At 40.3% G+C, this 17,383-nt stretch overlaps 1 protein-coding gene across 1 annotated transcript in view; it reads right to left on the minus strand.

Moving 5' to 3' along the window:
* KCNK2 (potassium two pore domain channel subfamily K member 2) overlaps window positions 1–16,868 on the minus strand; it is a 146,180-nt gene extending 129,312 nt beyond the window's left edge. Inside the window, exons 1-2 of the mRNA XM_054981405.1 lie at window positions 16,703–16,868; window positions 13,689–13,999 (exon numbers count right to left, since the gene is read on the minus strand). Coding sequence (XP_054837380.1) covers window positions 13,689–13,999; window position 16,703 — 312 coding nt within the window. The 5' untranslated portion in view covers window positions 16,704–16,868. The remainder of the gene's footprint in view (window positions 1–13,688; window positions 14,000–16,702) is intronic.
* Between the last annotated feature and the right edge of the window lie 515 nt (window positions 16,869–17,383).

Below are 17,383 nucleotides of genomic sequence, written 5' to 3' on the forward strand. Positions count from 1 at the left end.
AAAGGAAGCCTGCCTCTTCATTTTTTCCCCATAGGAAAAAATGAATGAAGATCAGCAGCAGCAACTTAAAGCTATGCCCTTTTTTTAGGTGAGGATAGGGGGACCTGGTTTGGGGGGCATAACATGGCCCCCCAAAGTCCAATCGGTCTGAAACGTGGGGGGTTGTTAGAGGGGAGTTAGAGGAAGACCCCCACCAATTTTGGGTTGATTCGGTGGGAAAATGCCTCCCCCAGGCTTCAGAGAAGCCTGGGGAGGCTTTTTCCCATTGAAAAAGCTTTCCCGAATCACCCCGAATCATCCCGAATCGCCATTCCCGAATCGGCAAGCTGATTCGGGAATCGCCTATTCCCGAATCGGCTTCTCAATTCGGGTATACTCGAATCGGGAAAGCCGAACCTAGGTGCCTTTGCACACCCCTAGGGGAGACTCATGGATCATGCCTTTCCTGGGGTGCAATCTCTCTGAAACTTTGGGGGGGGGTCTTCAGAGGACAGTGAAGACTATGTCCTCTGCTAATTTGGTAGGTATTGGACATTGGGAAGGTCAGTTTGTAACTCCACAATTAGCTTTCAGCAGACAGTCCAGTTTTTGCCACTGTGAAGAGAAAATGACATGAAAGGGGAGACCCATGGACTCTCCTTTCCCAGGCTCAAGTTCAGCTAAGTCCCAAGGGGGGTGTTCTGGCTCCCACAAACCTCCAACTATGAACATGTACGTGATCATGTCATATCTGTAGATGTTTGTGAATCCCTGTTTGTGGATGGCAATGAACAACTAACATCATGTTCGTTTTTTTCCTGTTTGTGCCCACCTCTACTTCCAATCTAAGCCCACTGATTTCAGTTGGCTTAGACTGGACTAACTCTGCTTAGGATTTCACTGAAAGACTGCAGCCCTCATTTGAAGACATATTATGGATATATTTTGATGTGATAAAAAAAACCTGACCATAAATTCTCCCAAATTGAAATGTTAACATACTCTGTGGTGTGAATGTTGCAAGGAAAAACATTAGCTCAATACCATTTTATAAGGAAACTCATGTTTTAGTATAGTACGCAAGTAATATATTATATTATAAAAGATAACCCACATTTTTAAGTAATTTACCAACTTTTCTAAAACAACAGATGCAAAGCATTCACTCATTCTCTATTGTTGTTTAGTATTCTCTATTGTTGTTTAGAATACAGCATATTCTATTTTGATTATATGATTTCATAAACATGATATGTCAAAATCTGATATCATTAAACTATTTGATTTCAGACTTACATGACACTTTGATTGATCATCATATTAAAAATGGTTTCCCTGGGAAAATGGCAAAATATTAACATCTATGTAGCCATAAAGGGTCAAATCCTCCAACTGTACATATTTCATTTTTATTTCACACTTCCCACCTTCTATCAATTTAAATGGGTGGCAAACCATCACTTATCTAGCAGATCCAGCATAGCTCCTTTTCCTAGCTAACTCCTTGCTATCTACCATCTTTCCAAATAATATCCTCCTTCCCACAGAAAATCTTGTGCTAGAGTGGGCTTTGAAAAATTTTCACAACTAATATTCTATCACTGCAGGTTCACTGGTGATCTGGACTCTGGTGAAATGAAGCTGTCAGACAAGACAACTAGTATGCCAAGCATATATTTAAGCCAAATCTCCTGGGGATGTGGTAGCAGTCTTGAACCACTGCCTAACTGTTGTGATTAAGTGGCTGGAAGTAAATAGAACTCAGAAACTGAACTCAGACAATATGGAGGTAATGCTGATTGAGAATATTGAGGACTTGAAGAAATTTATGGTTCCCACTTACGATGGAGTTCAATTGGCCCTTGTTGTCTGGACCCACCATTACTGCAGGAGAAGAAAATTAATGCAATCACAAAAAAATCTTTCTTCCAACTTAGTTTAGCCTAGAAGATGGCCCCCTACCATGACTCTGCTGATCTGGCTACCAAGATCCACACCATGGTAACATCAAGAAGAGACTACTATAATGCACTCTACATAGGTCTTTCCTCAAAATCAAATTGGAAAATCCAATTACTGCAGAATGCTGCAGCTTGGTTATTATCAGGAGATGGTAGTGCATGGATCTTACACCCATCCTACAGTCACTCCATTGGCAGCCTATTACCAGGTTCAATTCAAGATTTTTGCCATCACATACAAAGTCTTTCATGGCAGTAGGCCTTCTGCAGGTCTATCTCTCCGCCTATGCTCTACCATGACAACTTCGCTCATCTGAGAAAGGCGTTCTTCAGATGCCACTCTGCAAATAGGCAAGATCAACATATCCATTCTCTGTAGTGACCCCCACCTTATGGAACGGCCTGCCTGAGGAGATCAGTAAGACTCCCACACTTTTGACTTTCCATAAACTATATAAAACAGAACTGTTCCGGATGACATTTTGATAAAGACATAAGGCTGCTGTGACTAGTGCTTTACACACTCAGCTGCAGGACAGTTAAGGGTTAATTCCTCACAGAATCAGAGTTGTGAGTGACAGGCTACTCCAAGAGATCTGATTGGGTAGCATGAGCTGGAAAGAAGAGGGTCTTTTTTCAGTCCTAGCAGAGAGAGATGGAGTGTGAAGAATTGGGAGACAAAGTCCTAACAGAGAACAGTTTTAACACTGGCAAGAGAACTGGGAAAAGTTAGCAAGGAGTTTTGGGAAATAGGTGCAGACTCCCAAACAGGCCAAAGAAAGGAGAGGAGATTTTCCCTACCCAGTCAAACAGGGAGATAGCTCTGGAGAGTGAAGAGATCCCTGGTTGTGTATGGTTGGAAACTACCTGTGAAGACCTTCAGATCCAGGTAATGACTGAAGGAAAGCACTGGTATGTGAAGAGAAGGGGACTGGAGTACTAGAAAGTGGGTACCAGTATTTCTAACTCCAAAAGAGAAAGAGAATACTAAAAGAAAGTATACTAGAGTGCTTGGGGAAAAACAAGGAAATCAAATCTCAAAACAGAAGTCTTTAAGTATCTGTGAACAGCATAAGAACTTAGTCTCAGCATGTTCTGATTTTACCTCAGATACGTATGTGGTGAATAACCTCAGAAATTGTCAGACCCTGATTTCACCAGATCTTTTCCCTCTAAATTAAATAGTTATTTTTGGAATTTTAAAAACTACTCTGGTGCCATTTCTTTTGTTTAAGGATGAGAGAACATCATAGCTGCATTATAAGAGAATGATTTAAAAACACATTTCAAAAAAGGGAATGGGACTATGGAACTATACTAAGGGTTTCCGTAAAAAATACGCCGATCCATAAAAATCACAAAAAAGCCTGTTTTCAAGCTTTACTTGAGACTCTCTGGAACAGAAATCCTGGCTTGGGCTGCTGGTAGTCATGGAAACCCTCTGTCACAAAAGCCATTTTCCCCCAAATTCCAGCATTTACCAACAAGGTAGCATAAGCGTACATTTTATTTGAATCTGTATACAGAATTTCTCCCTTCCAATCAGCTTGTTGCAAGGGCAGAGCAAAGAGCCCTTTAGGATGACTTAACACCCACTCAGAGCAGTTTACAAAGTATGTCATTATTATCCTCACAAAAATATCACCCTATGAGGTGGGTGGGGCTGAGAGAGCTCCCAGAAGCTGCAATTCACCCAAGGTCACCCAGCAAGCTTCAAGTAGAGGAGTGGGGAATCAAACCTGGTTCTCCAGATTAGAGTCCCGCATTCTTTACCACTACACCAAACTGGCTCTTGGTGAATTGATTGCTGCTATTTTGTGTATGTCAACTGTTTTATATTTATATTTTATACCGTACTGCTTTGCTACTGTCATTTTAAATTATTTTTGATGTAAATTATACAAATGTTTTTACTTGATGTAATCCGCCCTGGGCCTTCCTTGTGGGGAGGGCAGAATAAAAATCTAAAGTAAATAAATAAATAAATAATTTTGTGAAATCTGGTTGAAAAATGGCTCCCTTTCCCCCAAAATCCCTTTAGGAAATAATAGACATTCAAAGGCTGGGGAGGGCGGCTTGCTCAGGAGCTCACAGAATTCAAACACTTTGCCCAATTTGCTTGAAACTTGCTTTCAAGGACAGGCAGAAGACACCCCAGTACAATTTTGGTGAAATTTGTTTGAAAAATGACTCCAGATGCCCCCAAAGTCCCCCAAAGGAAATAATGATGGAGGGGGGTAGCAACAGAAGCATTCCTCACTTTTTGAAAGGAATCAAGCCACAACAATGAAGGAAGGTAAATGCAGAGTTTTCAGTGGAAAGGTAATTTTTTTGTTTATTCTCAGTCACTGTACGAATAGGAAAATGAAATGAATGCAGACAGTACTTTGTCGTTTTAAATGATGGTGGCCAACTGCTGCTTGACATCTGTTTTAGAAACTGGTAGAGAGAACTTAATGTGGCTGCACAGAGAGAGACCTACTTTGGGAGTCTGGAAAACTGCCCCCCCCCCCTTTGTTCAAACTGCTTGAAACTTAGGAGTTGTTTAGATTAGAGGGAGGATTGTGTTCTGTGTAATTCTAGTGCTGTTAACTGTAAAAACAGCGGCCTCAAAGCCTCTAATTGGTCCTATTGAAAAGAACAGCCACAAAAATCATGAGAACTAAAAATAACTGATGAATTTCTGGTCCAACTCAGTAACACCCCACCAGAAAACTACCCAGACATGATAAGCATTTCAATCAACATCCGCAGATTCAAAAATATGAGAATTTTCAAAATGCACACCCATAAACTATACTACTGATACATATTATCTGTTATTGTAAGTTTTTATCTTGCCCTCATTGCATTATATTTCTACTTATGTAATACCATTTTCTTGCATTATTTAACATGTCATATTTAGTACTTATGCTTTTTGTCTGGGGATATATGCCAGTAGTCTTTCCACAGTACTAGCACCTTTCTGTTTGCAGGCTTGGGCTCCCAAGGTAGCAAACATAATGGGTACAGGCACTACTACTTCTTTTTTATCTTTTTTTTCTAGGAAAAAAACACTACTTATGCCTTGTTTCAGATTTCTGCAGTCCTAGTCCTATTACACTGTTTATTAGATGTCTCCTAGTCATACTGATTGTTCTAGCGAACATTAAATAATCTGCCTTGAGTCTCCGCAAGAAATATGTAATAACAACAACAGTAATATTTCTCCGCAGGAAATATGTAATAACAACAACAGTAATAGTAATAGTAATTTGTTGTTATATGTCATAGGAGATCTTAGACCTTATGTGAATACTGTGCATATAAAAAAATGAGAGTCCCTCACTTTGGATGAAATCCCTACATTTCATCCAAATGGAAGGGTCTGAGAGATAGAACGTGTAATTCTAATAAGCTGGAATCATAACCAGCAGTGGCTTTAGTTTAGTTCTAGAAACTTAGGCTGTTATTTTATTCTTTCTGACCTCTGTGTTGCCTTCTGTATTTCCATGCAGGGGTGTGTGATTCGGTTTTCCAATTCGGGATAAATACCGGAATTGGACCCAGGTCGTAAAGATTCGGAAATGCTGAATCAAAGCATTCCGAAGTGATTTGGGTCGCTTTGGAAAGCTTCAGGGAGCTTTCAAACCCTGTGGGTGGGTCCAGCTGACCAGCAGAGGAGGCTCCCCCATCCATCAGCTGAAGCAAGCAGTGGGCTAAACTTACCGCCCTGACACTTATTTCACCCTACGGAAGGGGGAGGAGGGAACCCCCTCCTCCCCCTCCCATCAGGTGAAAGCAGCAGCAGGGCAGGAAGTTTGTCAGTGTGCTCTGAATCTTTACCGAGCATACCGAAGCTTGTTAATAAGTGATTGCCAAAGCAGCTTGCCACTTTGGAAATCGCTTATTTCTGACTCCCCCCTGCTACTTCTGTAGATATTGGGGCATACTCTTCTTTTTTTTACAATAAATGGTGCCATACTTTACACTTAAAAGTTGTACATTATAAACATTTTCAGGTAGCACATACACATAATAATTGAAAGCATAAGCTAAAAAAATTGTAATATCCTGTTTGAATATGTATTGTTTAAATACATATTTGCTTAGTTACTTAATCAATGAAACAGGAACTTATATCTATATATCTAGATAGATATATAGTATCTATAGCTGAGGCAGTATCTATAGCTGAGATTCCCAACAAGTATGCTATGGCTCCTTGGTTTCTTGAGATGGTAGTACAGAGTTATAACAACATGGAATTTGAAGCAGCTGTGGCTGGCAACAGCACTGATGGAGAAATCCTGGATGTTGGACTGGTCAAAAATTGGAAAAATGTAGTGCCTCTGCAACTAAACTGGTACTTTTGAAAATGTTATCTGTATTTTTCACAACAACTACCAGCTGCACATTTATTGCATAATAAAATGAATGTCTGGAATACTCTACCAATTGTGCATATGGCTGAATGAATTTATCCTAGTAATTTTAACGTTTGAGGACTGTCACATAACATTATAAAGAATCTGAATTTCACACTCAAGGTTGTACATTATTTTGTGGTTTCTTTTTATTGTGGAATACATAACAAAAAACTAAAACGGTCTGCATTGATTATGAATCATGCTAGTTAAAAATGAAAAAGTAATATTATATCAGTGTTCATTTTCTGACAAAACACACCTGGTACTGGTAGAGAGACCTGAATGAACCTACCACTGATATACTTTAGCTGTTCAATTTGGCTGAAAGTTAGTACGTGTGCTTCATCAACAAATTCATCATTCACGCTACATGTCCTTTGTTAGCTATTTGTATTGACTGTTTATATTAAATGCCATGGAAAAGTACAGAAATAAAGAAAAACAAGATAGGTCAATGGCATTATTAAGTAATATATTCTTAGTTTTACTGTTAAGCTCCTGTCAGAGCTAGTTCATTAATTTTCTGAGTAATTAAATTGTGGGATTCATTGCCACTAGCACCTATGACTTGCAATGGAGATTAGACATTCACAGAGTATAGGTCCATCAATGGCTACTAGTCATAATGGCTAAAAGGCAGTAAACCTCTGAATACCACTGCTGGGGGGACAACATCAGGGCCCTTATAACATTTGTGGTCCATCCAGGGTAAGTGGTTGGCGAATGTGTGAGACAGGATGACAGACTAGATGGTCCATTAGTCTGATTCAACAGGCATCTCTTACTATCAAGTAAGGCTAGTTCACAGAGTACACAACAGCATATCTGGATTTCCCAGGATGGCACAACCAATCCTGCCTTTTTGACAAATATATCTATAGATATTTATTATTGTTTTTATTTATTTATGTCATTTATAGTCCGCCTTACTCATGGAGACTCAAGGCAGATTACACAGTATGAGATTAGTACAGTCAATATCAAGAACAATGTCCATAAACAATGCCATAGGGTAAATAGATACAAATTCACAAAGACATAGCATTAGCAGGAATCTAGTACAACATAATGGTAAAGTCTGTGGTTCCTAACTCATTAACGGATCATCTGAGATCCCCTCCCTACAAAACAGCCCTCCTATCAGAGTAAAATCAAAAAGAGTCCAGTAGCACCTTTAAGACTAACCACTGGACTCTTTTTGATTTTGCTACTACAGACTAACACGGCTAACTCCTCTGGATCTATCTGAGTAAAAAAGACTTTTTGAATAATTCAGTTTTGCATCATTTGTGGAAAGCCAATATAATAATAAGAAGATTAGATTTATATACCACCCTTCAGGACAACTTAATGCCCACTCAAAGCGGTTTACAAAGTATGCTATTATCATCCCCACAACAAAACACCCTGTGAGGTGGGTGGGGCTGAGAGAGCTCCAGAGAGTCGTGACTAGTCCAAAGTAACCCAGCTGGCTTCAAGCGGAGGAGTGGGGAATCCAACGTGGCTCTCCAGATTAGAGTCCCGCGCTCTTAACCACTACACCAAACTGGCTCTCCTGACCTCCTCAGGCAGGCCATTCCATAAGGTAGGGGCCATCACAGAGAAAGTTCGTGTACAGGCAGCTGTTGATTTCACCGATGTGCAGGGTGGCACCTGCCAAAGACCCTGTTCAGATGAGTAAAGCTGCCATGGAGGAGCATGGGGAGGAGGCGGTCCCATAGGTATGCTAGTACAAGGCTGACAAGAGCTTTGTAAGTGATAACCTTGAGCTGAGCATGGTAACTAATGAGTAGCCAATGGAGTGACTGCAGGATAGGAGTGATGTTCATGCTCCTGGTCGCTCCTGCTAACAGTTGAGCCGCAGTGTTTTGCACCAATTGGAGTCTCCTAGTTAGTTTAAATGGGAGACCTATGTATAGCAATAGTCAAGTCTTGATGTTACCATAGCATGGATCCATGCTATGATATACCATAATATACCATAGTATCATAGTATACTATGATACACCAAGCTTTTTTAGGAGTATGCTTTAAAACAAAACGTATACCTAAAAATGTAATCTGAAAAGGTGAGTCACTCCAGCATGCTCTTCTAATTGTGTGATACGGGACTCAAGGTTCTTACCTACCATGAATTTGTTTCCGATTCCAATTTTTTTTAAAAAAATGTAAAAGAAGCAATATGGCTCTATTGTTCTTTCCCTCGATCTATTAGTAATACTTGAATTGATGCCCAGTTCCATAAGAGAGTTGTTGCATTACAGCAGGTAAAACTTTTAGACTTATTCATTAAGCACCTTTGTTACCAGTTCTTTGACTATTTCCTAAAATCCATACCAGAGTGTAAGATGATAAAATATTCATATTCTTGCATATTACCTGAAAGTACCATTACCAAGACTATTTATGAAGGTCAGGAAAGTGGTCTATTAAGAAGGCATCTCTCATGAGCACTTTTATAAGAAAAAAATAAAGGAGTATCCTTAGCTACCTTTTCCACTACAAGATGATAGTTCAGCTCTAGCAGTAACTTAGTCTGAATGCAGTGGTTTTTGCCTAGTTCTGACTGGCTCATACCTTCACTGTCATGCATAATTTAACATAATTCATCCTAAGTAACAATAATAGACATTTCAACAAACCCTTTAGACATAGCCTTTAGACTTATAAATAGCGGTTCTACATTATTCATACTTTTAATATTTTGGCAAATTATTGAAATTTGGTAAAAGTTTTTAAACTATATATTGCTGGTTTAATACAGTAAGCTGTTTTTTGAAAAGTTGAATTTCCCAAACTTTAATCATAAATTTGCCTATTAATTAACTGACACACATGGATGATTTTCACTCGCCCAGTTCATATAATAACTAGTTGATGTACAAATCCACATGGCTGGACTCAATGTTGCAGAAAAATGCATGACAGGACAAATCACAGGAACAACCTGGATCATTTGTTTAGTTTCCATGCCTCCATCACACCAGTAATAAGAGTTCTGGGAAGTAATCACATGGCCCAGTTGTCACACATGACTTGACCTTTCATATATTTTTCAACATGGAAATGATTTCCCAGTGGCTACCATATATCCTAGATATGAACTGGCCCATTGAATGCTATGCTGTCTCATCCATATCTCACTGCAAAACTTTTTATTTCATAGAGTATTCTGTATGAAATTGCTAGCTTTCAGGAAAAGCAATAAAACAAGAATATATTTAAAGGAACAAACCTAAGATGACAAAAAGCAAAGTAGATGAAATGCAGTAAAATGAATATTGATTTAGTAAAGCTGAACTGCTACTAAGACTGCAAGGAATATAAGCACCTGGGAAGCGGAAATATTAGGGAGTTCCAAAAACGAGACAGTAAAAAAATTGAGAAGGAGCTATGTTTGGACAAAATTCATACAGCCCAATTTGCATGTTAATTTTATGAAAAGAAGTATTTGCTAGGAAAAATGATTTGCAATTTTTTTGCATAGAACATGTCGCTGCTATACCTGGAAGTTCCAAGTTCAAATCGCAGCTACGAAAGTCACACAATATCATGTTGTAACAATATTGACCCTCATAGTATTGTAAGAGTGAACAAAACAGGGATTATAAATTGTTTTGTATGTTATACTACAGAAATGATTATGAAACCAGAGTTACAGCTAAAGTATAATCTATAGAGAAGTAGGGATGTGCACATGAAAAACAATTGGTTGATTTGGTTTGGTAATGCATATTTAAGTTTGGTAATATTGAATTTTACCAAATGAGGTAAAATTTGATATTTTTGCCAAATTTTGAACCCGAACTGCACATCCTTACAAAGAAGAACTAAATACTCAAATTCATTTTAAAACTATGGTAGTTACACTGAAGGTAATACAGCGATGCCTGAGTAACTGAATTACAGATTAAATTCAACGTACAGCTAGAATAAGTGAATGGCAGTTGAGCAAGTTCTGTCCTTGACTGAACACTATTACGACTGGTTTTAATTATAATACTATTTATTTATTACATTTTTCCCATTCTTCATCCAAGGAGCTCAAAGCAGCATACTTGGCTCTTCCTCCATGTTACCCTCAAGATAACCTTGTGAGGTAGACTGACAATGCAATCCTAAACAGTTGCACTCTTCAAAGTTAATGACCTAGGCCGAATCCACATTCACCTCTCACCCGCATTTTTCCCGGTATTTTTGCGTTTGTCTTCAATCCGCAAATTTCTCCCCTCCGTTCACATTCCATCCTCAAATGCGTTGTTCTCGTGCGCTCCTACGGTCACACAGCGACTAGAATATCCGCTTTTGTGGGCGGGAACATTTGTCGTTAACTTTGGTGATTAACTTTGAAGAGTGCAACTGTTTAGGATTGCATTGTCAGTCTACCGCACACGGTTATCTTGAGGGTAACATGGAGGAAGGAAGAGCCAAGTATGCTGCTTTGAGCTCCTTGGATGAAGAGTGGGAAAAAATGTAATAAATAAATAGTATTATAATTAAAACCAGTCGTAATAGTGTTCAGTCAAGGACAGAACTTGCTCAACTGCCATTCACTTATTCTAGCTGTACGTTGAATTTAATCTGTAATTCAGTTACTCAGGCATCGCTGTATTACCTTCAGTGTAACTACCATAGTTTTAAAATGAATTTGAGTATTTAGTTCTTCTTTATATTGTTCCCGCCCATTTTTTTTTATTTTTTTGAACTGACTTTTCCGTTATTTCGATCTCATAAGGAAACATCAATGAAGCAATATAGCACGTGACCGTGAAAGCAAATGGTTCACGTTTTCTGGCGGGGGATTTGAAATAACTATAAAAAGGCAAGCATTTTGTGGAGATTTCTTTGTGGGTGTTAGTGGATGGTGGGTTTGGTTGGTGTTGGAGGCGTGATGGAGGTCCTGCTCTGTGTTTTCTTAAATTAGAATGATTGATTCACCATAATTTCGATATCACAGGAATCCAGAGAAAAATAAACAGTTAAAAAGGATGTTTCACAAGTCCGTTCTGAGGAAGGATTCACCCCAAAATGATTTTTCAAACGACCAGATTTGATTTAGAAACAACATGATCAATAAATCCAACGCTATGAAGTCAAAAACAGTCTTTTGCAGACTACGGAGCACTTGAAAGTTGAATCAGCCAATAGGAACTCTCGGAACGGCCGGAGAGACAGGAAGGGGGGTGGTTTTTTAAAAAACCGTGTAAATTGCGCTTTTGCCCGTTCACGTCCACCGTGAAACTCCCGATGAAAACCTGTTACCACATATTCGGGAGAAATGCGAATGAAATGCGTCTGTTTAATGAGGTAATGTGACCAGCACTCGGGATTGCGTGGAGAATGCAGGGAACATGCGACTTAGATTGAGTAATGTGGATTCGACCCTTATAAGTGTGTAAGTCTGGTGTTGGATTGCACTATGTCTGACTAGGGTTTCCAATTTTGTGTTGGGGAATAACTCGAGATTTGGGGGTAGAATCTGGGGAGGATGGAGTTTGTGGAGGGGAGGAACCTAAGCAGAGTATAATTCCATAGGTCCACCCTTCAAAGTTGACATTTTCTCCAAGGGATGTGACCTCTGTCATTTGATGATTGATTGGAATTTCAAGACATCTCTAGGCCCCCTCAAGAGGCTGACAACCCTATGACTGACTGAAAGTCACCGAGTAAGCTTCATAACACAATGAAGACTAAACTTTGGTTTCCATGATCTAAGTCCAACCATTACACCATGCTAGCTTTTTTCCTATTCCTGGATTCAGAAAACAAGCATGGATAAAGTTTTGATATATATATTCTATGTGTGTGTACTCATAGCGTTTGTTCCAAAAGGTTTGAATATTATCCAGGAATTGGTCTTTAGTTTTTAAAAATAATAGAAATTCATTTTTTATAAAATCTTGAACATAACTTTAGTCTGGAAGAAGATAATAGCCAACTATTGTCTGAACATAGAACACTAGTGAATACATTGCTGAAATTTTCTTCACACATACTCTATCATTAGAGCCATCTACTGTATAATGTTTACCTTCCAGTCTTTCAAAGAATTCAATTTTCAAATACTATTTATGTTTTCAGTCATGCAGGAGAACAATCCATGCTGGAGCAAAACTGTTATTATAATGGTATGAAGAAGGAGCAACTAAACACCACTCCTCAATACAATATATTTTCAGTAACTACTCAAGATGACAGGTCGGTAGAAACAGAAGTTGAACTTCGAACAACTAGAAGAGCAAAAGCTCCTTCCAACACTACCTATTACAGAACTGCATGAAATCTTCAAGCCAGCCTTTAAGCATCAGCAATATTTAACATTTCCCAAGGAGAAATCACCTGTCCAATAGGATGGCGAAGTGGTGAACACATCTTTCACAAGCAGACTAAAATCATTCCCAAGGATAAAATTTACCTTTTTCTCATTATTACATCAGAACCTTGTATGAAAAGTCATTTTTACTTATACCTGAAAAAAACAATTTGGATACCAGCTGTTTCGTTCATTGCCATATAGCTGAAGCATCTCCATTATAAGTTATCTCATGGTGGATTCAGAACAGATTTGCACAATTGACTTTCAAGACCAGGCTTTTTATGGAAACAGCTGACTACCCCTCCCCCTTTTAAAAACAGATTATTTCAAAAGCAGAAATTGAACAAAATGTATTCTTCAATGACCAATAAGGAAGTATTCTCACAGCCCTTTACAATTAAAGTTTTCTGAATCTATAACCAATGGGTCTAGCTAGGCTTACTATCCAGTTAGTGTACAGCTGACTGCACTTGGCAATGATGCATCTTCCCTTGTTCTAGTGCTAAGAACAGTAGTCACTCTAAATAGCTCAGATAATAAATAGCAAGCTCAGTCAATACAAAGTGAGATGTTATACATGATGCTCACTGTTTGCACTGGAACATGCTTGCTGGAGAAAGCAAGCATGTTTAAACTTGGTTATGCCCAGAAGTAATCTTCCATAGAGGGCAGTAAAGAAATCTCTTGTCGCTTACTCCGTCTATCTCTTCTATCAAGCAATACAGCAACTCATTTAATACAAGTGGGGAGAACACTGTATTACTTCCGCTGATGAACAACAGTTTGAGAGGCACAACAGAAGCATTCACTGAAAAGATTAGCTTTAATGTCAACTCAGCATTAAAAACAGAGTTAGCAATGATTTTTGCACATGAAGTCTTAAGTCAAATTACCAGCACCAATCATTTTTAAAATATCAGTGCATTGTACCAAGATGCTGGGATGATAGCATCCATGTAACTCATAAATAACGTTCTGTTTAAAATCATGGCAGCAACACACTTCTTTACAGGTCATTACCTCAATTAGTTCATCAAGTTCTGTTGTATTCACACAGGAATGCTGAGATACAAACGTCTGCTTCTGGATCACAATAGTGGTTCTCTGGTTAGTTTCATGTGGCTGCTCCAGGGCTTTGAACACAGTAGCTCCAATAATTAAATACAAAACCACCACCAGAAATATGGTTGAGACTGTCTTCCATTTCATAACATTAATGGTTGTATCACTCTCCTCCCGTGAAGCAAGTACCGTGGGTTTGGTAGAAAATGACAGCCTGGGTTTGGAGTTCTGAGTGGCAGATTTGGGATCCAGCAAGTCAGGTGCCGCCACTAATAAAAGAGAAAAAGAGAATGCTAATTTTTTACAAGGCTTGTCAGAGATTTATTCAGCAGTTATTCTTGCTAGAGGGATAGTGAGAAGCTGTTAATGCTAGCAACAATTTAACTTCAGAGATTCTAGCATTGCAAATTGAACTCCACTTGTTCATACTCTCACAAGAGTTTACTACAGAACGAGGAGTTCCAGCTATCTGTTGTGATGATGTTGCTCAATTCATTATCCATTCCTTTACATAAACTTATTGTAATATTTGCAGTTCTGACAATGTGCAAAAATTTATATCTCTGAACCATGGAATGTAACATTAATGACATAACTGGTAACCAATAGGTCTGACGCATAATTGTTACAGAATGTGGTTTCTGATGTTACAAATTGCATTTAAGTCTCATGCCCTTTATTCAATTTAATTCATCCTGATTCATTTTAAACACTAGTAATGAGACTCCACAAGCTATATTTCCAGTTCAGCACCAAACATACAGTGTCTCCCCACCCACCCACCCCATGTTAGATGCAGAGAAATGCTTTATTAGAGTATCATCACTTTCAAATTCCTCCCATATCTGACTTTCATCAATAATTAATTGTGACTTATATTGGATGGTAAATATGTGTTATGAAATCCCCCCTTTAAAAGAAATGTATGCTGGTAGTTGACTGGAAAATGGCTAGAAAATACTTTAAACTGCTAAGGACCAGGGCCATTTTTAGGTAACCAGGAACTCAGGATTTTTCTGGTTTTGTGGCATATAAATATGGGACGACTTTTTCCCCTTGTTTGTAGCCACACAAAAAAGCTAGAGTGATATTGTCCCTCATTTATTATTAATTAGATAAAAACTATTGCATATGGCGCATGTAAGGGTTTTCTATGAAGTCAATAAAATACTGACAATATTAAATGTATTGATTTTTTTAAAGAATATTAATTACAAGTGACTGCAGCCTGTCTTTCATTAGTGATAGGGAAATCCCACACCAAACATCAATGTAAATCTCCTTTTTCCTCTCTTTTCTAACTCTTAAAGGTGGATATGACCTAAGCAGAAGGAGAGCAAGGGCGCAAGTCTTGTGTGTCATACAGTGTGTTCTTCAGGAGGCTAAACTATAGCATTACAGCACGTCCATGCCTAGAAAGAGACATAAGCTTGAAGGTTTGGGAGACAGGCTTTGAAGAAGGCAGTCATCTATGGAACATTTAATTAACATAGTGGGCATGAACTCCTGACAAATGAAGCAACAGGCAGAGACGAGAAACCTCATTCCTCATGACTCACTGGACAGCACTGTTATCTAGTTGCTGTTTCTCAGCTCCTAGAAAGCTAGAAGTTCAGGAAACACCTTCACATGCCAAATTCCTTCATGTGTAGAGAATTTTCACACTAACTGAAAATACCAATCCAATCAGATCTTGTCTGCCCAGATCCACCTCACTATGCCTAAAGTAGACATGACAAGACTAGAACCACTCAGTTCAGGAAGGGTATTCCAGAGTGAGTGGTCTGAGTAAAAGAAGTGAATGGGTTTTCCCATAAAGAGGTGATGATTTTCCTGTGATGATATCAAACAGGGCAACCCATGAGCCAGTTAAATATGAATTATCTTAAGTGGGCAGGGGATCAAGTTGAGTAATTTGTGATGGGCAGTAAAATCTGGAATGAGGCAACCACCATTGGGTTCTTGCTTAATGCTGTCACTATCACTTTGATTGCTTTCCCTCCTTGGCAAATTGTCACCCTGCTCCATCTCTTTCCCCACTCCAAAATGGTGGCAGTTTAGATTTATCCCACCCCTCCTGCTATTCACCAGGACATTTTGCTCTTTTCTAGTAGCATCCTCCCCCCCCCTCTCCCTGGCCACAGATATAATGCACGCCAGTCCTCCAAAGGAAATCCTGGCACCTTGGGGAAGTGCAGTCCCCAACTTCCCTTCATCCCCATTAGAAAGCAATATACAGCTAAGCTAACAAAGCGGGGAAGAGGTGGCAGGAGAAAGCTCTTCTTTACAATGATGCCACAAATGCACTGCTGCTCTAGCATCAGCCTTCCCCAGCCACCTTCTTAGCCCTTCTGAAGCTCATCCACCTTGCCAAGATTAGTTCCCTTTTCCCTCCCCAGATAGAAAAGAAACGTTCACCCTGACAGAGACAACCCTCCTTTTGACGTTTTAATGGCATCACGAGAAATAAAGAAACCTTCTACCTCTCTCGATTCCCCAGTTTTGCATTAAAAAAGAAGCAACCAGTCCGCCGCCCCCCACACCGAAATCGTTTGCAAAGGAAGACCTCTCGTAGACCCAGAAGGATGGCAATAGCAATAGCCTGGGAAAGCCCGAGCCGCGATGGATCTCCCGGACCTTTTTTCTCTCCACCCCCCCTCCTTCATATATCCCCAAGCAAAGCTCCACACACCCCTTGAACAAAGATGAAGTGTAAGGAAGCGTCTATGAGACAAGGTGTTGCATGCAGCAGGAAGAGCCAGTGCTATAAGGATGGCTAGACGGGGGGGGGAAGGTAGCAGGATGGTGAGAAGGGGCAACATATGGGCTCCCCTGCTAACGGCTGGGGTGGGTGGGGTTGGGGGGCTTCCTCTGCATTACAGCGAGGATGCACCGGCAAAGCAAAGGAGCATGCAGCATATCCAGGCAGCCTTTTCCAAGGCAGCAAGACGCGCCATTGTACGAGTACTCACTTCTTATTTACAGACCCGGTGCCCTCTCTTCGCTTCACGGGCAGGCATTTTTTCAGGGCTCGGGGAGGCAGAGTTTGGAGAGCAAAGGGAAAATTGGGGTGGGGATGGGAGGAGGAGAGGGGAGGGGGAGAAAGACACGAAAGAGGAGAATAAAGCAGCGCGTGGGTCTGAAGCGGCACCAGCGAGATAGAAAGACAGAAGGGGGGGGGCACCCGCGCGCGCGCGCACACACACACACCACCGAGGCACCAGCAAATAAATAAATAAAGTGGGGAAAAGGTTGCTCAGCCCGGGTTCCACACGCGCCCTCTTGCTGGGGGTGTGAGCCTCCTGAGCCTGCCTATGGATGCGCGCGAGAGAGAATGTGTGTGTGCGCGCGCGCGCGTGTGGAGCGCCTCGTGCGTGCCTCTCGTGTGTGGTGCCTGGGCTAAGCGGCCGACTCTCCAGCCCAGGTGTGGATGTGTGGAACTCCCTCAGCGCTCCTCCCTCCCTCGCGCCTCCTCCCTCCTGAGCTCGGTTTGCTCGCCGGGGATGTGTGTGACTCGCACTCCAAAGAGAACCCGGGCTGGCATGCTGTCTACAGAGCGCGCCGTCCTTTCCCGGGTGGCTGAAGGGACACTGGAATCATTGACTTTGGCCAACGGGCTCTCTCTGCCCCGTCCTCCATAAGGCAAAGCCTCT

This window comes from Eublepharis macularius, chromosome 1 (genome assembly GCF_028583425.1).
Source record: "Eublepharis macularius isolate TG4126 chromosome 1, MPM_Emac_v1.0, whole genome shotgun sequence".
Lineage (NCBI taxonomy): Eukaryota > Metazoa > Chordata > Lepidosauria > Squamata > Eublepharidae > Eublepharis > Eublepharis macularius.